The sequence below is a fragment of the Lissotriton vulgaris genome, chromosome 11, assembly GCF_964263255.1.
Source record: "Lissotriton vulgaris chromosome 11, aLisVul1.2, whole genome shotgun sequence".
Taxonomy (NCBI): Eukaryota; Metazoa; Chordata; class Amphibia; order Caudata; family Salamandridae; genus Lissotriton; species Lissotriton vulgaris.
Window position 1 is genome coordinate 364,203,753 of NC_141699.1, and position 21,726 is coordinate 364,225,478.

The 21,726-nt window shown below is 46.4% G+C and overlaps 1 protein-coding gene across 1 annotated transcript in view; it reads left to right on the forward strand.

The window, feature by feature from the left end:
• The window catches only part of LOC147679783 (myoferlin-like), a 1,922,797-nt gene that overhangs the window by 1,268,675 nt on the left and 632,396 nt on the right, over window positions 1-21,726 (forward strand). Inside the window, exon 13 of the mRNA XM_086942477.1 lies at window positions 8,328-8,431. Within this exon, the coding sequence (XP_086798603.1) occupies window positions 8,328-8,431 (104 nt within the window). The remainder of the gene's footprint in view (window positions 1-8,327; window positions 8,432-21,726) is intronic.

Genomic DNA, 21,726 nt, shown 5'->3' on the forward strand with positions numbered 1-21,726 from the left:
TCAAAGACAGCAACTTGGCAAAGGACACATAACTTTATGAAACAATGCTTCCTGCAGAGAGATGAGGATGGACCAGTACAAATAAAGAAACCTTTTCAGTTGTATAGCGTTATGTTTGCCTTCCCTGCTTCATGTACTGCTTATTAGAATAGCACTGAAGTATACATTGGTGATTTTGTGAGTTCTCTGGTGAAGCTCGTGAAGTATTCTGGCGGTCTGTGCCGGGTTTTCGTGCTGTTCACCGACTGTGAGGGATTGAGGCTGCGAGGGATGATGCTGAAGGACGCCGAAGGTGCTGTCTCGCGCCCGTGACTTTCAGCTGTTAGCTCCCCGGCTCCCAACTCTGCCTGAGAAGTTGTGTGCCCGGGATTCACGGCGGTCAGCAGACAGAGAGTGCACGGAGACAGACGACCCTCAGATCATGGACCGGCGTGTGGAGGATCTATCCCGGGTGCGGCATTGAGCGCAAGGCTACAACGGTGCACACTAACAAAGTGCCATTGCTTTTGGGCCTCCAGCGGCTGCGGCTGACATTGTTTTGTTTTGTGAAGTGGAGTGGCCAGAGACTTGCGACCTGTGGCCCTCGCGGACGTCACAGCTCCTTTCCTTGCACTATCCGGATTTTTTGTCCCGGTGCATTCTGGGACTTGTAGTTGTGTATTTCACCACAGAGATACATTGGATTCCCTTCCTGCCTTGTCAAGTGAGTTTCCCTGCCAGTACAAGGAGGAGCTTGCTCAGGCATCAGTCGTGTAATCTGAGCGCTGCAGAGCAGAATTAAGCGGAGGGGTGTTTCCTGGATTCCTGGAACTGTGGGAGAAAGCCTAAACCTATTTTCGTGGTTACAGGCGCGGCTGTGCGGACCAGATACACAGGTCATCTTGGGGGCTGCATGGACATGATGGACACTACGGATAGGGCGGTTTAAGAGGTACAGGTGTAGCACAGGGGAGACAGCACAACGGGCAGAGGACCCACGCCTCCCTGCAGTGGGTCACGGGAGCGGTGGTGCAGTGGAGCAGTGGAGCAGCGCACCGCCATCGACACCCCCACACGATACATAGTGTCGCAAAAGAGGAGAAGGGACGAAGCGGCGAGCGGAGGAAGCAAACGCTCGAAGTCCGCCAGGAGAAAGCAAAACGGGGAGCCAGTAGAACAAAGGGACAGCGCACAAGAGCAGCTGAGGACATAGAACTTTTGGGAGCCCGAGAGAGTCCAAGAGAGCCTGTGCGCCAGGCCCAGGGAAGCAAAGTGCCTAGCTAGGCTGGGCCACTCATTCAACTGAGCAGTTGTTCACACATCCCCCGACCTCGTCAAGACCACATCGTAACAATTACCACCAACCACGACCAGAGTCTCGACGGGGGGTCAAAGGGACCCAATTGGGGAAATGAGATCAGGAAAAACGCGACAACCTGTGGAGAGCAAAAAACCCCCAAAAAAGCTAAGAAAGACAACCACGGAACCCAACACGTCATCAGGTATAGGGCCTGAATTAAATCCCAGGGAGAGGCTGGTATCCGTACCAACCCCTGAGTTAAAATCAGACCCCAGAAGGAAATCCGGACTCCTAAAATTCTTTTATCTCAAGGATCCAATGGCGGCCATCTACGCACAGACTGCGGAGGCGGGAAAGTTACCAAGCCCCATTGCGCCATTGAACGCACCCTCCCCCCGGGCCAATATTCTGCAGAATACGCCATGTAGCGATACAGCGTGTGTATCCCCACCACCGTTTTTGGGCTCCAACTGTCAAGGCAAACAAGAGTTAGTCATCGCCCAGGTGCATGGCCCCAACATACCCGCAGCTACAAACGAAACAGAGGGAGGTAGTGCAGAAAAGAATACCACAGATAATTGCCTCAAGAAGGACATCAGGTCGAGCGAGAACAAAAGTGAGGCAATCAAGGAGCCAACAGAGAATAGCGATCACGGAATGGCGAGCAAGAGCGCGCAGGAGGTCAATACAGACCACAAAAATCAATCCATCACATCTGGGCAAGAAGGAGACCCATGGTTACAGCCTCTTTTTCTATCCAATGACTCCCAACTTGAGGAACTCTCAGAGAGAATTATAAAGTATATCGATTCACAAGGAAGAACGTCACGAGAAGAATACGGTTTTGATGGCCGACATCTGAGCCCGGTTATGCGGGTCTCAACCCCGCGTGGCCTAGGGCCAATAAGAGACCAACAAAAAGGAAGCGTAAATGACAGCATCATCATGCAGGCAAATCAACCATACCACGCGCATACCGACCCAATTACAATCTCATCAGGGAGCGCGTCGGACTTAGAGTCCAAGGACCCAAGTAAAATCCAAAATGCCGAGCCCGCCGCATCATGGACCCAACCTTTGTTAAGCACTCTAGAGCAAGCAATTAGGGTGCTGAACTTTCAATCAAACAAAATGGAAGTCCAGATCGACCTCATCACTTTGATGGCTGGGCATATCTCAAGCATAAACACAAAATTGGACTCCCTTTCATTGCTCCTGTCAACCCAGGGGAAATTAGAACCCAAAACCAGCTGGAGCAACCAACAACAAATCTGCGGATGTGAAAGTATTATTGAAAAGCTGGCAAGCCTCCCGGCCATTTTGATGGACATTTTAGGGGAAGTAAAACTATCTCGTGGCCACAGCCAGATGACAGAAACTAAGCCAACCCCGGAGAACTCTCAGTCGCGCAAGAGAAATCTCTCAAACGGCCCAAAGAAAAGCGAACAAATAATGGATAAAGTACCATTACTAAAGGAATGTGGCCCAGATAAAGGAGACCCAAACATTGAAGAAATCGAACCATCTCACCTATCCACATTTGAGGAGCATCCCACAAAGAGACAAAGGAAAAGGGCAAGGAAGGCAAGGCTCAAATACAAGAACAATCAACATATAGATCAGGGCAAAACTTTCCCCATCTTTAACACCAATACCCTCAGAGAAAAAAAATCTAACCTTTTGAATGGGCCGTCAGTGAGTGAGGAAATCCACATAGACCGACTCGACCACTCAAACACTTCATTCATATCAAGGGGTGATGGCCCCCGGTCAGGAGCCAAATTAACCAAATCCCCTTCCACAATGGAAATTAGTAAAACGCTCACAATATTGAACCACCAATCACAAGCTCCAGAACCGGGAAAAGAACAAATAAAGCCAAAACAGGTGGTCAAACAGGGAGGCATCGAGCAACATGAGCCGACCACAGCCCGGGCAAAAAATAGTTTGGATTCGAAATGTGACCCCAAAGAGGGCCACAATGTCGGCACAAAAACTACAATTGAGCAACAACTTTCTACCATATTGGAAAGTAACGCATATGAACCTCAAGGACCAGCAGCAATACCCGAATTTCAAACAGCCTCAAGCCCCATACAAATCACAGTTCTAGCAAAGGAACGCAAATGTTCGTTATTACGAAGGGAGCAAAGAACGGCCCAAACGCAACCCTATAACTCACTACTTTGCAAAACCGGAACATCACAAATAGAGCCAACTAATTACCCAGAGTTGTTTGATTTAAAGCTAACTTTTATCCCCGAATATGTAACTAGGGGGCCACAGGATTTCTTAAATCGAGGCAACTTGTTAAAATTGTTTAGCGAACTACCGGCTTTAAAAGAAATCAGTTCCCAGGATCTCAACTCTGTTGAATTTCAACAAAATGCTAACAATGGGGCGATTGAGGAAACAATTACAACTTGGGCCTCAAAGGATCTGGTAGAAAGAATATATCTTGAAAAATCGCAGTTTGAATCATGGGGAATATCTATAATGAGACACAAGCGCCCAAGGTACCCCCATCCCCTACAATCAAATAAAACTGTTCAAGACAAGGGACAGGGGAGCAGAGGTCAAAACATCTCTTGTCTACGTGGCGCCAGGGCCTCCACGATAGAGCCAACAAGCGAAAGTTGTAAAGCGCAAAGAAACGGTTTTCACCACGCTGATAGAACGGATTGGTCATGGATACCTAATGTCCTCGGCAATAAAGCTAACCTACCTACCTAACCCAGATCCAAACTTCCCCGTAAACCAGCAGAACGAATTGCTCCCCCAGAACCTAACAAAGAACTCATCAGTTTCAATTTGTTCATGGAACGTGCATGGTTTTCGAGAAATGGCCCATGATAGTGAAACCAGAGGCTTTTTCCAACAACAAGACATAATTCTGATTCAGGAATCTTGGAAACTGCAATCAACCCCAGTCCAAGGTTTCCATGAACATCAAATATATGCAGAAAGACTCTCCATGCACGGCCATCCCCGTGGTGGACTATCAACTTACGTAACCCATAAATATAATTGGGTATCTGAGGAAATAGACGTTAGCCTGAAGTGGGCCCAAGTGATTAAAATCACCGAAGTATCGCCACCGGGGACTGAACCATGGAAATTGTTAATATTTAACGTCTATATCCATCCAGACAAAAAGGTACAAAAAGAAAAACACGCAACGTTATTGTCACTTATCAAGTCCATGCAAAGAACCTACTCGCAATACCCAATGGTAATTTCCGGGGACTTCAACAACGCCCTTATTGATCAAAACAAGGCGAAGGTGAAGATGACGGGAAATGATAGCGGAAAAAAATTTGCATCCAGATTAAAAGACTATGGTCTGGCGATTATGAATGGCAATACTAAGGGGGACATGCCGGCAGCAGTTACATACCTGAGCGGCAGGGTACACTCAATAATCGACTACTCCTTAGTAAGTGACGAATTAACTCCTAATATCAAATCATTCCATATAGAACATCGGGTAGAAAGCGACCACTTCCCACAAATACTAACCTTCAATATTGCACCAAGTATGGCGCTAACAACGACCGCCCTTCTGTATCAGGCATCAAAGTTCAACTTGAAAAAATTGAAATGGCACGGAGAGGGGTTGGGTAAAATTACGGACACAGTAAAATCACATATAGCCAATTTTGGAATTCAAAATGAAGAGGACCTCGTAATAAGCTGGGAGCAAATGATTCGAGTTCTGCAGCAAAAGTTCCCAGCAAGGGAAGGGAAGCATAGTAACTTTAACATCAAGAAGGAGCCCTGGTTCAATATGGACTTAAGAGCCAAAAAAAGAAAGGTCGCTAAGGAGGTTCGGGCCGTCGCAAACCAAAAAATGTCGGGGCTAGTGGTAAACAAATCCAACCTGAGGGGAGCAAGGAACATCTACAGGAAGGCTTTGAGAGCCGCAAAGTATTCATACAAAGAATCTGTTTGGAATAAACTGCTAATTGCGGGAAAACAACCTAATAGCAGGGTCTTCTGGGGCATCATAAACGAGCTTAACCAAGGGGCAAAAATCTCACAAGAAGCCGGGGTTGGAGCAGAAACCTGGATCAGACATGTGCAAACCCTATATAGCAATACAAATACAGGTCTCGTTAAAGATTCAGGGGCAGTTAAAGCCAACATGGAGGAACCAAAAGGAGTGACGAAGAAGGACAATTGGAAATCCAACCAGGAAAAACCCCTTAAGGGGTCAACAGACCCGGCTGACTTAATCACCAAAACTGAATTAAGAGGTATAATTTCAAGATTAAAGTCAGAGGGTGCAGCAGGACCAAACGGTCTACCGAATGCGATATTTAAGCATGACCCGGATCTGTGGGCAGAAATTCTAACGCCACTGTTCAATCGAATATACAATCTCGCAGAGATACCCGCCTCTTGGGAGGGAAGTATCATCCACCCAATTTTTAAGCATGGCGATCATCGCAACCCTGCAAATTTTAGACTGATATCCTTACTAGATGTAGAGGCCAAACTCTACGCCTCTTGCATTCTACGTGAATTACAAGTCTGGATATCAGAAACAAAGATCATGCCAAAATTTCAAACAGGCTTCAGGCAAGGAATGGGAACAACAACTAACCTAACCTGCCTGTCTATCCTAACGGACCAAGCAATAGCAAATGGCACTCGCTTGTATGCCTGTTTCATAGACATCAAGTCTGCCTTCGATCGGGTAAACAGAGTGCGCTTGTGGAGCAAACTAGAGAGTTGGGGGATGCCTTACCAACTCCTAAGAGCCATCAAAGCTCTTCATTACCATACTTGGGTAAGAGTAAAGTTGGGAAATGGTGGCAGTACCACCAGTAGCATCCAAACGCCCCAAGGCTTAAAGCAAGGCTGTGTACTAGCCCCTACCCTTTTTAACCTTTTTCTCTCTGACCTCACAAGCGCGATCGAATCAGCAGACAACCATCCTCCATTTTTGGCAAACAATCCAATATACTATTTACAATATGCCGACGATATTGTATTATTGAGCAAGACACCTATTGGCTTACAAAGAGCTATTAATAAATTAACTCTGTACCTAGAACGGGAAGGCCTAGCACTTAACAAAGAGAAAACTAAAGTGGTCCGCCTAGTTGACCGGCAAAACCTAAAGTACAAATGGATGGCCCAAGGGGCACCAGTGAAAGAACAAGAACACTATAAGTACTTGGGCATTACAATAACTAAAGGAGCAAATTATAAGGACCACAAAATAGCACTCAAAGCAAAAGTACAATCTTTAATCTTCGCGTATCGCTCTCTAAAGGAAAAAATGGACTGCCCCAATTACAATCATTTATTAAAAACAATGGCTGCACAGATTATGCCCACTTTATCCTATGGCTTAGTCACGTGGTGCGGTAAGGAGGTGGACCTTTTGAATGAACTACAAATTAAAATTTATAAAGCGGTCTTCAATCTTCCCAAATCTGCTTCAGCCGCACAAGTCAGGCTCGAATTTGGACTGCAAAATCAGAAGTTCCGGAGCATGAGCGGCTTCGTGAACTTCTGCCACAAACTTAGATCTGCAGATCCAGACTCCTTGGACTGGCTAAGCTGGGAGGAAATTAAAAAACGAGGGGAAACTGAATCCATGAACAATTGGGGAAAGTATTTGACATTCTGCGTGGAAAAGTTAGAGCTAGCAGTCGCTTGGAAATCAGGGACAGATAAAGTAAGTCTAAAAAAATCAGCCAATACAGCAGCAAAATGGAAATCTTTTTTTGAGGACAAAGAGTTATTGGCAAAACGGCGGCATGCCTGGACCATCCTGAACAGCTTCACAACCCCAAAAACACACACATATCTAACATCCCACTTCAGTGGTCACCTAAAAAAGTCTTTTACAGCCTATCGGATGGGGATGCATGTCACAAAGGATTTACTACCGTCCTGGAAATCATCACACCAGACGAATCAATGTCGCCTTTGTGGGTACAACACCGAAACACTTGTCCACCTTTTCTGCTTATGTCCGGCCCTGATAAGTCAGAGACGACTCTTATTGAAACCCATCTTTAATGCTCTCAACATTCGATCCTGCAGACACGCAGTCACAAGCTGGCTCGGTGGTTCCAACATAATCCTAGTATGCCGTGGAGTCAAATTCTTGGCAGAAGCAAGAAAACTTTTAGACCTAATAGAATATGAGGACCATCCAGTTCGTGGGCAAACAGGGCAAACAGGGCGTGCTTAACCCTAGGACCTCACAAGCCCCGCCCCCAAACAAAACAATAGCCGAGAGACAACAATTTTAGTAATTTTTTTAATACATTTTGTATCGTTATTTTATTATGCAAATTTTGTAATAATTTTAACTAATTATGCAAATAAAAAAACCTATACAGAAATATACCTATAGAATAGGGCATTAGAGGTCTGATGGATACAAAACATATTTCCTTGCAACTACAGTAATCCGGCATTGATGTTTTTCATAGATTCTCTTGAGATAGGCTGGGATTCCTATTGCAGGAAAAGTTCATTTGACTGTGCCTTTGCCCCCAACAAGACCAGTGTCTTACCAGTAATTTACACACAGCAGCGATGCCAAAAGTCTTCCACACATTGAGAAGACATGGAAATGATTTACTTGAAGGAATAGACAAAAGATCAAACACAGAACCTTTCTACCCCTAGGAATCCCTAGCGCTCAATCTCCGAAACATTTGCAGATACAGTTCTCCAAATGCACCCCTTGGATTCTGCTAAGTGAATGGCACTTATGGATGTCTGAACAGGATGGAAGCATGTTCTGGTATCTGAAGGGGAAGTATGGAATTGTTGCATTGTGAGCAAGCGGGGTAGCTAATGCTGATGTTTGAGGGCAGGTAGGAGTGCATGTGTTGCTCTTCACTTTTATAGAGGAATCGATGTAACTCAATAAAGTGTCTGATGCTACTTTTCTTTCTGTTTATTCTCTACAACCCTCTACTTCCCTTATATAATTTGTATTTCTTACTTTTTCACTCTTCACCTCTGCTTCACCTCCCTTCTTCTCTTGACTCTTCCCTTTCTACCACCGACTGTCTAGTGGATGAGTCATTTTCCAGTTACTTTCAACGCATATTTAAATATGACTCCAACAAGAAGAACTTTGTGGATCCGTACGTGGAAGTCACATTCGGAGGAAAAACGGTAATTACAGCTGCACGCATTTTTTTTTGATAAATCCAGGGCAAGTATCTCACTTTCTGAACAACATAAACAATTATTTCATCCTCACAGCAGCAATATGCTATTACGTCAGCATTCTACACATATCATTCTAATCAACCTACCTCTGCCATACTCCAAAATGTTCTGTAATGCCTTAAGAAGTATTCATTCACCCGCTTTTTCCACTCACTATATAATGCCCTAACTTTCCCAGGCTCCTTCTATCACCGCAATAATACTTCTTCACCTTATAGCAATAAGTGTGATTTGCTTTATTTGTTTAACATTACATTACCTCACACATTACCATTTCTCAAGAGCACGTTGATCTAGGCATCTCGAAAAGATCCGCCTTTGGAATCTTCACAGGTATGAAGAGATTGTTTGTTTAGTAAAATGCATGCCTTACCTGAAACGGAATGTTATCAGAGTGCCCCATCGGTACCTATATTGTCTTTGTTGGTACTTGTCTATAGCTGACAGAAGTGTTAAGGATGGTGACAGTATTAGTTCTTAGAATAATTTCCAGTATTTTACTCCTTTCGGTGTCCATCTTGTTTTAGAGGTCACCGTCAAGGGTTTTTATTTATACGGTATTTTGGCTACTTGCAACTTTCTTGCATTTGATTAATTACATTGCTTCTCTGTCAGAGTTGAAGACATATCCAAAGTTTGCGTACATAAATGTCCACACCGATGACACAAAATCAATATCGAACTACCATAAATAAATCAGATCTGCCATTTTTTGAAACCCCGGTAACACATTATCACTGTCAAAGTCAGTGATTGACGTTTGGCTTAGAAGACAGTCTCGAAGCCCAAGATGGATTCTTGTTGTGTTAGGTCCTTGCATGCTCTGGTTTGTCTTGCAGAGTCCGACAGTAATTGTTATCTCTTGCTCTGGCATACTGAATTTTCCTTTGCTCTGTGCTCTTCTTTTTGTTTGCCTCTCCTTCTAGAACTCTGCACGAGCCTTCTGTATATTCAAAGCTACTGGCATTACAGACGTGGAAAAAGTCTTTTAAGTCTGATTATCGCTGGTCTTGCAAACTCTTGCATGACTAAGAAGATGTGTGTTGTCTTCTACTGACATGCATGACACCACTTATCGTCTAACAATACCAGTTGTCTCACAGGGCACAATATAGAAATAATAGAGGGTTTTGCTTGATGGTGGTACATAGTCACCAGGCCTCTGGTAAGTCAAAGTATTTGGTTACATTAAATGGATTTTCCGCTGTCTGTTGCTTTTTTGTAGCTGTGAACAGAAGTGAGTCTAATGTTCATTGGCGCTAGGAGTTCATTTGAGCAGAAATAGGCTATGTTTCCACTTTTCGCAACTCTGATTGTTTCAGGACATCAGTAATTCAAATATGTACCCTCCTCCACGAAGGGAATTTTTTGTTTGTTGGTTTCCTTGCCAGCCTCCTTCTACCTGTGGCGGTAATGGCTCTCCTCCATTGACAAACTTCAGGGTGTGGTTTTCTGCTGAATCTTGTTAGGTCTTTTTCGTTCTTTTTCAAATTTCTGTTTATATTGAATGAGATCTTTGATAGCAACTATATGTTCAATGTTATTTCAAGGGTCATTGCTATTGTGTGGCCCAAAACTGATTGGTTGGTCTTTGGGGACTAATGTTTTCAGCACTTCTATAAAGTATTTAATCGACAGTGTGTCCATTTGGCTGGAGCTATCTCCTGAAAAGGTCTGAAGTGTGTAGGATTATTACTGCGTTGTTTGATAGTCTTATAGTATTCTTTAAAGAGGTATGTGCTCAGCTCTTTTCTAAATTGGAGGAGCTTTGGGGGCAGTTCTTATTGATACATGGAGGTTTTGTTTTGTTTTTTCCTTTTTTACACTTCTAATTCTCCGGTCCGATGGTGTCCTTGCCATGGGTATGCCAAGAACCACCAGAGATTACAAGTTTCTCTACATAATAATCAGGGATGATGGTCATAATGACTGTAAATGGTGCTACTGGTTTTGAAGTTTGTGCGGACAGGCAGAACCAATGGAGTTCCATCAGGATGGGGGTGAAGTGATCGTATTTATTCTTGCCCTGTATTATAAGCACTGCACTGCTGCTTTTAAATGTCCTCAATGCCTGCCAGTGTGGAGCCCGAAAGGCCATATAGAAGGACATTACCACTATCCAGATGCAAGAGTACGATGGTTTGAACAGTTTTGAAGTCACTTTCTGTTAGAAACAGAATCACTTTCTTCAGAAGAGAGAGCTGGCACCAGATCATCTGTATTTCAGCTTTTTGGCAATGTTTTCCTTGAGCATCAAGTTGGAGTTCAAGTTAGGGTTTAAAGCCATCAAAGTACATTGCATTGAGCCAGGTTTATACTAGGTTTTCTGCTTGTTCGTTGCAAGAAAAAGGAATTCTGCCTTGGTGTAGGTGAGCTTCAGGTAGGCTCTGGACATTCAGTAACAGTATCTGAGGCACTGGATGTCTGGAGCAGAGGAATTGTATGTTGATGGAAACATGATGCTCAGCACCACGCAGAGGCTGTAGATGGCCAGAAACAGTATAGAACTCTGGGGATCTCTGCAGGCGATTGGGATGTGTTGGGATGTGAAGGCACCCTTGTAAGCAAATGGTAATTGTAAATATTATTTATATACCACTTGCTATCCCTGATTAGGTGTTTAAGACCTTTGTGGTGAGTAGCACACTACTTCAGAACCCAGGGTTAGAGGCAAATAGGTAGTAGATTAGTAATACAGGCATTATTTGGCTTGCAGGTTTAGTGGTGTTACGTTTTCTCTCTCGGAATCTCCTGCATTTACTCTAATGTGAAGCACAACCGCAAAAACTTCTGAACAGAATTAGCCAAATTTGGCAGGAAGCTATATATTGGTCCACATATTGTGCTCTTTGTGATTTGGTGTAAATTTGTTCAGTCGTTTTTATTTTTAGAAATTAAGGGTAAAACATAATTGTATGGTCGAGGCATGTGTGCTGTAGATACACATGCTTTGCATACTCCTGCCATCTAGTGTTGGGTCCGGATGGTTGCAAGTTGTTTTTCTTCAAAGAAGTGTTTTCTAGCCACAAGGTAAGGTGATTCCTCCTTTCGGTGCTAGTGCTCATGGGCATCGACCCCATTGTTAGATTGTTTTCTTTCTGCCATCAGGTTCATATGTGTATTGCTGCGCTCCAGTTCGAAACCGTCCATCAGGTTCCCCTCGTTGCGCAATCCACTCTACCCTTGATGGTATTGTTATTGTACGCGTTTCCTTCTCTCCGCATATCCATTCGATTGGAAAAGTCTCTCATCTTTGGTTGAAAACATCGTGGACGGCCTTCAGGCCTAGCCACGTCGATCCACCCCTCTGCCGATGGAACGGACTCCATTTCAATTCTGTACTTGGTGCCACTCCAAGTACCCTCGCACCAATCTACACCAGGTGTGCAACTTGTGCTTATCACCAGAGCACAATGAACAAGACTGCAAGGCCTGTCGTTTGTTCAGGTAAAAAAAGACACTTCGAGATCGTCGGGCTCGACGACTAGAAATGCAGCGCCAGGGCACTCAACAGACTCCGGATATCTTTGGAGAAGAATCCGTATAGGAGGAAGTGGCAGCTGCGGAAGAAGAGGATGCCTTCTCGGTCCCAGAATCAGATTCGGACCTCGAGATCGAGTTGGAGTCAGAAGACATTCCAGCAGGACAGGGTGTCATGAGTACTAAAGCCCTGTACCCCATAAACTATCTTCCTCCAAAGATAAGGCTTTGGCACCACCTCTGCCTTCGGGCCTTGGTCAGAACCGAGACGATGTTTACAACACCCCGCCCTCAGGCGCGGCACAAAACAATTAGTCATGCCTTTCGGCTCAATCAAGAGCTGAGACAGATTGTCTTCAAATTTCAAACATACAGGTCCGAAAGACAAGTCGGGTTTGGAGCCGAAATCTTCTATTTCGAAACAAAAATCCGGTTTAGAGCCAAAACCTTCTGCTTCCAAAGACAAAAAGGACAAGTCCGATTCGGCACTGAAACCTTCGGTGCCAAAATCAAAAAAATATCTTGCAGATCCCCCGGTACTGATCTTAGCGAGCTTAGATGTTATGAAGGACAGATTAGATCCAAAACAGAAAAGGCTAGACATCAATCCAGATACTGGACACATTTTAGCTAAAACACCAAATCTAAACCACCCTACTTTGCCATCCGCTCCACCTTTTCCATCTTCACCTTTACTACAACTACCAGACTCAGATCCACTACACATAACACCGTAGGGGTCTCCTCGTACACAGCCTGATTTAGGAGTTGATGATGATTATGACAACGTTCCTTTGTTAAGTTTCTTGGGATGGTTATAATTTTGATCCACCCATGGATAATGATCCAGACCTATCCCTTGCAAAACCTTCACCTCCAGACGATAATGTATCTTATCTGGAGCTAATTTCCATAGCAGCAGCATATCATGAGTTACACTGCACAAAGAGGCTTTGGATGATGACTTTTTATTTGAGACCCTAGGGTCTTTACACAGAACTATTTAAAGTCTCCCCATGTTGAAAGGCGTGATGAGACATGCAGATGAGATTTTTATGGACCCTGTTCGGACCCATATTTTAAGATCCAGGGTTGATAAGAAATACAAACCATCACCCCTCTGATCCTGTTTTTATTAAAGGACAGCTTCCTTTAGATTGTATGGTAGTTTTCTAATGCTCGTAAAAGAGTGAACTCACAGACCTCTGGGGATGCACCTTCTCCATATAAAGAATCTAAATTAATTGACGCATCCGGTAAAAGTGTAGCTGCTCAAGCCCCTAATCACTGGCGCTTTGGCAACACGCAGGGCCTACTAGCTAGGTATGACAGAGCACACTAGGATTGAGATGGAAGGCCTCCCAGACTAGCACAAGAAAAAGGCACAAGCGCTAGTCCAAGAAGGGAAACTCATTTCTTTTTTTTTTTTTTTTTTTTTTGAAAACCTTTATTAAGCTCTTTGCACAATACAAATACGGGCCCACAACCTTCCGGCCGGCCACAACACTTCTGAAGCTTGATAGCAAAGGATACGTCCACTCGGTATCACGACAGCACAAAAACGCATACGACCCATGTTACAATAAATTTACGCGCGCCGAGTGGCAGGAGACAGTGAGGTTAATTTTAAAAAATTTTCATATAAGGAGATACAAAAACTAAAAGGATCAGTGCACAGTACAGACAATCGCATGATGAATGGGTAACGGCCAGCAGGAGAGACTACTAGCAGTAAACACATCTAAAATGGCGGCACGATACTTCAACATCAGGATAGAGACACGCTACAAGGTGCGCCACCCAACCACTACCCATCGAACACCAGTCCCCACCACTGACCCTAAAAGACAAAAGAAGAGAAAGAAGAAAGGAAAAGAAGGCCCATAGAAAGAAAAACGCATCAAAGAGGACCCCCCACCCTACACGCATGCCGAGGCTATGGCCTACCCCCCCCCCTAGCTACGTGTCTGTCGCCCCAGAAAAACCCGAAATATAGAAATAAGATAAGAAAAGAAAAAAGGTCCAGAAAGTCACGAATGAACCCGGGGAGGAAGGAAGAGTGCAGTACCCTATTACTCCCAGGAAAAGGGAACGAGGGGGAGGAGCCCACCCAACAATAAGTCACCCGGACTCCCATACCGCCCATATAACCTGCGCCAGTACAATACAGTTTCAAATGACCCCCGTTAACCCGGAGGCCCCGATGCAATACCACCCGGCACCTCAGGACCCCACAAGTCGTCGACCCAGCAGAAAAGGGAAACAATAGGCGAAAGCACAGCGACTCGTAGCAAAAACACAGGATACCAATGCAAAAACGCGTGTCAGTCCAAGTCCCCGCAAGCCAGTCTAATCAAAACACCACCAGGCACGTCTTCACCCCTGTCCGGACCGGCTGATGCGGTTTCGGTCCGGCCATTGCTGCGAGTCACCTTCAGCCAGGACAAAGGGGCAAGATGGCCGCTCATGAGGAAAGGGGACAAGGAAAGCGTATCTCTCCGCGGGGTCCCAAACACAGTCGCACCATGCCACAACAGTTCCATCAAGTAGCATAGCCAGGGCAGCATCCTGCGGGCAACGTGGAAAGACAGGTTCCACCAGGTAGCGCAGAGACGGAGTCAAAGCATTCAAACCGACGGGTGTCTCTGCATCCGTATCCGTGCCGGCAGGTTGGTGTGATACAGTGTAGCCAGGAGGACTCCGCACCGCCGCCTCTCCGCTCTGCAACAGTGTTACGCCTCCAGGTGAATACATGGGCGGCGGGTGCTCTCCCAGCCGGGAACGTCCCGCTGCCAACAGTGCCCCCTCGAGTCTCCGGGTCAGCGCCCTGCCGGTGCTCTGCATTTCCCGTTTCAGCTCCACGAGGGCGGCCAATACATCCCCACAGGTCGGGTCTTTCCATTCCAGGCCACGATCCGCACACTTCCACTGTTCCCTCGACGTGTCAAGCAGCTCCGGGGCAGGAGGGCGCGCAGGCACAATAATACTAGGGACAGCCCACGTCCCAGCAGGATAAGCAGGCGCCATAGCCACCTCCGAAGCGGGCACTGGACGGCCAGTCAATAAGCCGAGTAGGGTAGAGACAATGAAATTCAGTCCCCGTAGGAGCACCGTACGCTACTCGAAAGCTGCCCAGGGCGAGAGCGCCCTACGATTACTTGGATGCCAGCGGGTCACCTCAGGGAGTATCCTCAAAATGGAGTCCGTCCGCTTCTTGCCGGGGAGGTGGAGGAGAGCTATTGCCGGAGGGCTCCAGAGTCGTCCATGCCGCCGTCAGCGCCAGGGGGAGTCCGACCCGGGTGGCAGGGTCCGATACCAATCGTGCTGGCAGCGCTCACACCCCCGCGATCGCCCACTGTGTTGCAGCCTGGCTCGCCGTCCACTACTCTCGGCGTCCGGCGGCGGCCATCTACGCGGGGACCTGGGGAAGCTTCAGAGGTCGAGTAGAACACCGAGTCCTCCACCAAAACAGCCGACAAAGGTGTCCGGAGGACGCCGGTCGCTTTAGTGCCGGAAATCCACGGCAACAGCGCGGCGCAGGACAGGAGAATCAGACAGGATTATCGAGAAAGCCGGACGGTCCACGGAGCCGGGAGCTCAGACGTCCGTCCCGGCCGCCATCTTGGCTCCTCCCCGGAAACTCATTTCTTGATGCTGCTGACACTGCATCGAGAGAAGTTGACACCAGCATTCTCTTACGTTGGCATGCCTGGCTTAGGATTTCAGGTTTTAAACCAGAATTCAAGCAGTCTATTTTAAATACTCCATTTGACAAGCAGCATCTTTTCGGACCTCAGGTTGATGAGGCTTTAGAAAAGATGAAAAAAGACACAGACATGGCGAAATCCATGGGAGCACTTCAGTCTATGTCAAACAGAGGCTCCTTTCACCGCTCATTTTATAGTGGAGCGTCCAAAAGTACATTCTTGGACCCTAACGCTTCCTCATATGAGTTCAACGCTCAAAAATCTATGGAGGAGGGTACAGAGGAAACAATTTTAAAGGTAGGGATAAGAGCACACCAAAGTGCGACTTGCCTATATACCCCCTCCCCCCCTGATCGTTTAACACTTGGCGGGGAAGACTTCAGCAATTTCTCCCAATTTGTCAATCCATAACATCAGATAAATGGGTGGTAGACATTATCCAACATGGTTATTACCTGGAGCTAACCATCAATCCTCCCAATTTTCCACCTCATACTCACAAACTCTCGTCAGAGCACCTGCAGCTCCTCAACCAAGAGGTACAAGCTCTTTTAACAAAAGGAGCTATAGAACCAGTTCCGCTACAGTACCAAGGTTCAGGGGTGTACTCTCTGTACTTTCTAATTCCCTGAAAGGATGGCTCCTTAAGACAAATTTTGGATCTAAGGACGTTAAATCTGTACATACTTTCAGATAATTTCCACATGGTCACGCTTCAACAAGTGCTTCCACTGCCACAGCAAAGCGATTTTATGTCCACACTGGACTTAAAAGAAGCATACTTTCACATTCCGGTTCACCCAGCACATTGCAAATATCTCAGATTTGTGATAGCAGGAAAACAATATCAATTCAAAGTACTCCCGTTTGGAGTTACTACTGCTCCCAGAGTGTTCACAAAATGTCTAGAAGTAGTGGCAGCACATCTCAGAAGACAACAGATTAATGTCTTCCCATACATAGACAACTGGCTCATCAAGGCCAGCACACACCAAAAGTGTTTACAACACACTCAGAATACATTGGACCTACTCCACCAATTGGGGTTCACGGTCAATGTGCTGAAGTCTCATCTTCAGCCTTCACAAATGCAGTCCTATTTGGGAGTGACTCTAAACAGTTGCAGAGCTCTAGCCTCTCCCAAAGCAGCCACAATTTGAAATAGTCAAAGTCTGCTTCTACAGTTTCAGGCCAATTACTATTTAGCTGTCAGGACTTTCATGCAACTGTTAGGAATGATGGCCTCATGCATTGAAATAATGCCTCTTGCAAGATTACACATGCGTCCTCTACAAGTCAGTGGAATCAGTCTCAGGATTAATTAACAGATCTAGTGTTGGTAGACTGCCGCACCCATCGCTTTCTGCAGTGGTGGATTACATAAAACTTATCAAAAGGGCAGCCCTACATCGACCCTTTTCCAAAGAACGTGCTAACAGCAGGCATATCTCTAACAGGTTGGGGTGTCCATCTTCACAAGTTGACAGTTCAAGGTCTGTGGGACTACAGGTCCAAAACTCTTCACACCAACTATCTAGAGCTTCTAGCAGTGTATCTAGCACTGAAAGGTTTTCAGTCTCACCTCATAGGGAAAGTTGTCCTGGTCCACATGGACAATATGACAGCAATGTACTATGTACAAAAAAAGGGGGGGGCGGGACATTCTCGGCAACTGTCATGCTTCTCTCAGACCATTTGGCATTGGGCAATTCCTCACAGAGTTCATCTTCTGGCAGAGCACCTCCCAGGAGTGAACAATCAAATTGCTGACATACTAAGCAGAAGGCGGCAACAAATATATGAGTGGGAACTTCATCCTGAGGTTTTCCCTCCATACTTTGAAGAATGGGGTTTCCCACAAATAGATCTGTTCATCACAGTAGACAACTCAAAATGCCCAAAATCCACCTCCAGGTTCCCATACCCTCTATCCAAAGGCAATGCCCTATGGATGAATTGGTCAGGGATATTTGCCTACACTATTCTGCCTCTCCTTCCATTTCTGGTTCGGAGGCTCAGGCAAACATCCCTCACACTGATTCTAGTGGCTTCCACTTGGGCCCATCAGCCGTGGTTCACAACACTCTTAGAACTGTCAGTAGTTCCACATCAAAACCTGCATCTCAATTCCAGCCTTCTCACACAGAACCATGGAGAAGTCAGACACCCAAACCCCAAGGAGCTCAATCTCGCTATTTAGCTCCTGAAGTCATAGTGGTTGGCTATCTCAACTTGCCACCAGAGTGTACGACTATTCTTAAGGAAGCAAGAAAGCCTACTACCACAGCATGTTATGCAGCAAATGGTAATGATCTGTTATATATTGTATCAACAACAATATTGATCCACTAGATGTCTCTACTCAAAATATCATTTGTTACCTTCTGCATTTGCAGCGTGCTGGTCTAGCCTGCACTTCCATTCGATTTCATCTGCAACATATATCTTTGTTCTAAGTTCCAGTAATAAAAGCCTTTATGGAGGGTCTTAAACAAGTAATACCACCTAGGGTACTTCCAGCACCAGTTTGGAATCTGAACATTGTGCTTACACAGCTAATGGGTCCACCTTTTGAGCTATTACACAACTGTTCGCTACAGTTTCTTTCATGGAAATGCCTTCCTCATTGCAATCACTTCATTGAGGAGAGTTGGTGAGCAACAAGCATTAACCTTAGAAGAACCCTTCTTTCAACTTCATAAAGACAGAGTACTACTTCGCACCAACCCAAAGTTCCTTCCCAAACTGGTTTCTGCTTTTCATATCAACCAATCAGTTGAGTTGGAAGTGTTCTTCCCGCAACCTGAATCCATAGCAGAAAGAGCTCTTCATTCTCTTGATGTCAGAAGAGCATTATTGTAATATATTGAAAGAACAACATTTTATCGTAAAATAAAACAATTGTTTGTTGCATTTGCTACACCTCACAAAGGCAATCCGATCTCTAAATCTGGTATTGCAAGATGGATTGTTAAATGCAGTCAAACTTGCTACGCTAAAGCTTAAAGAACATTATCTATACCTCCTAGAGCACATTCTACTCGTAAAATAGGAGTCTGTGTGGGCTTTTTAGGTAACATCTCTATAGATGACATTTGTAAGGCAGCAACATGGTCCACACCACACACATTTCCCAACCACTACTGCAAGGTTGTGTTAGCAAGTCAACAAGCCAATGCAGGGCAAGCAGTGCTAAAAACACTTTTTCAAACATCTGCAAAATCTACTGGCCAGCCTCGCTGCGAGAAATCAATCTAACAGTAAAGTCGATGCCCATGTGCACTATCACTGAAACGACTAGGAAAGACGTCTTCGAAGAACAACAACTTGCAAACACCCAGACCCAATACTAGATGGCAGGAGTATCCAAAGCATGTGAATCTACTGCTCTACATGCCGAGAACAGATGCTTATTGGGTAAGTAGCATAATCCATCTGGACGTTTGGGTCCGCCAGAATCTTGGGTGGCTCATAGGAGCGACAAGTAAAAAATAAAGAGCTCTGATTGACCCAAGGATCTTTTTTTTCCTGTGGGTCAATTCTCTGTCGTGGAAGTCAGACTCCTGTGGTAGTGAGCACCCTGATTGGCTACAGCAATATCAGAAAACTTTTGCTGGCAGCCATTACAGGACTCAGAGACTTAGTATCCTGCCCTGCAGTTTGAAAACAAAAAAACAAAAAAATTAAAGGGGACAGGATAGGGATACCCTGCCCCCTAAAGCTTCTTGCAGGGGGCCCAGACTGGACCCCATACCCAAACCATTATAGGCCCTGTGGAGCCTACCCCCAGGGTTGAAGTTTGCACAAAAGGGGAGGGGGGGCCACATGGCACCCCCTTCCTGAGCCTTCAAAGGCACCTCGGACTCCAATCCACAGCCCAATTATACCCCATCCCCAGGGACGAGATAAAATACAGTGTCTCGGGGAGGCCACCCAAGTGCCACAGCAGTTTCCCTGCCTGCATCAGCGCTGGTAGGGAAACTTGTTTTTGCCCCACCTGTGGGATCAGACTTGAAATCTGTTTCCCTGCCTGCACTGATGTGGGCATGGAAAAATATCAACATATCAACAGATTGCTTCTTTCCTGAGAGAGCAGAATAAATATGTGCTTCCTCCGGGCAGGAGCAAGGCTAGCTCCAGCAGCATGCGTGGAGCCCGTTGGGCCAGTGGGGCTCCTGGGTCTCCCCGCGGCCCCTGCCATTGTGCATACAGTTGCCCCTGGAGGACACTGGGGCACCCATCTTGCGGGCCTCGGCGTGGGATCCCTGGGGCCAAAATGGGCCTGTAAAATAATGAGAGCCTTGGTGCATGGTGTCCGCATGGCCTAATAAGACTCAGGCAAGGGGCCACATGGCCCCCCTCTCCTTTAAAAAAACAACCACTGGGGAGTGCTCCTTGAGAACCTAATAAGGCTGGGGGGCTATGAGGCTCACCTCATCTTTAAAATACATAAGGCCGTAGAGTATCGGATCCCCAAGGCCTAATGAGGCTCGGTGAGATGGGGACTGTGCAGGCCCCTCCCTCTTTTTATTATATTTGGCCACATGGGATGAGGTCTCCTCGGACCAAGAAAATGTGGGGTGGTAGGCCACATGGCCCTGCCCTGTCTAATTTGTTTTTGTGTATTTGGCCCAGGTGATGTGGTCCCCGGGGCCCATTAAGGCTCAGAGAGAGAAGAAGCATGTCCTCCTCCTCTGATTAATTGTATTTGGTCCCAGTAAATAGGGTCCCCTCGCCCATCAAGGGTTGGTAGGGGCTGCACACCCCTCTCCCCGTAACATATATGTTTTGGCCCCAGGGAATGAGGTCCTCGGGCCCGACAGCCAACCCTATGCTGCGCACGGCAAAGGCTGTGCGTGATGTTGTATTGGCAGTCTGCTGGGTGTTTGGCCACAGTGCCTGGCGGCAGGCCAAGCCCTATGATCAACCCCCGGTGTGCTTGGCCAAAAGCTGTGCATAGCGTGTGGGTGGTTGCCTGGCGGAGTTGGAAGCAGGGCCTGGCTGCAACACAAGCCCTACGGCCAACCCCATGCCATGTACAACAAAAGGCCATTAGGGTGGCTGCCTGCAGGGTTGTTTCCGCCAGGTGAGGTGGTCACAAAGCCTGGCCGCAAAGTATTCACATATTACATCTCTCATTTCATGTTCTATAACATCATGTTCGATTCATGTGGGCTGCTGAATTCATATCTTAGCATAGATCGCCGCCTAGTGGTGGGTCTGGATGTTTGCACCTTGTTGTCTTGGAAGAGTCTTCGAAGTATCACGAGATAGGTGACTCCTCCCCTGGACTACAGTGCGCATGGGCATCTTCTCCATCTTCAGATTGTTTTTTTCCGCCATTGGTTTTGGAGGCACTTCGACAGCTCCAACTTCGGGACCGAAGTTTTCCAACTTTCCAAGGCCAAAACCTTCTACATTCATCGGTATTGTTTCCGCTCGGTATCCCTCGACTCGACAACACTTTCCACTTCGCTCCGGTAGTCGACGCGGGCCGTTGGGCCTTTTCGAAGCCACGTGGGCCTCCTGCTGATGGAAAGGAACCCGTTTAAAAGATGCCCACAGTGTGGATCTAAATTTCCACAAAGTGATCCGCATAAAGTATGCAACAGGTGCCTATCTCCGGAGCACAACGAAGAACACTGTCCAGCTTGTGCTCTGTTCCTGTCAAAGAAAACTATCCGGAACCGACGAGCTGCTCGACAAGCAAAGCAGCGCCAGGCACCAGAACCAACAAACATTTTCGACGACGAATATGAACTCCCAGAGGCGGCGGAATCCGATCTGGAGATAGTCACCGTAGAGGACCAGTCGGACTCCTATGACCAGATCACACCAGGGCAAACCGTGAGTACCAAAGCCCCTACCCCACCTCCACCTCCACAAAAGGCTCCGGTCAAAGCATTGCCTAAAAGCCTTAGCCGCTACCGAAACACCGCTTCAGAAGCCCCGCCTTCCGGCTCGCTTCCGAAGACCACACCCAAGCCTTCCGGTACCCCGGGACCGAGCAAAACACTTCCCAGAGTGCCCTCAGCATCGAGCAAAACCTCT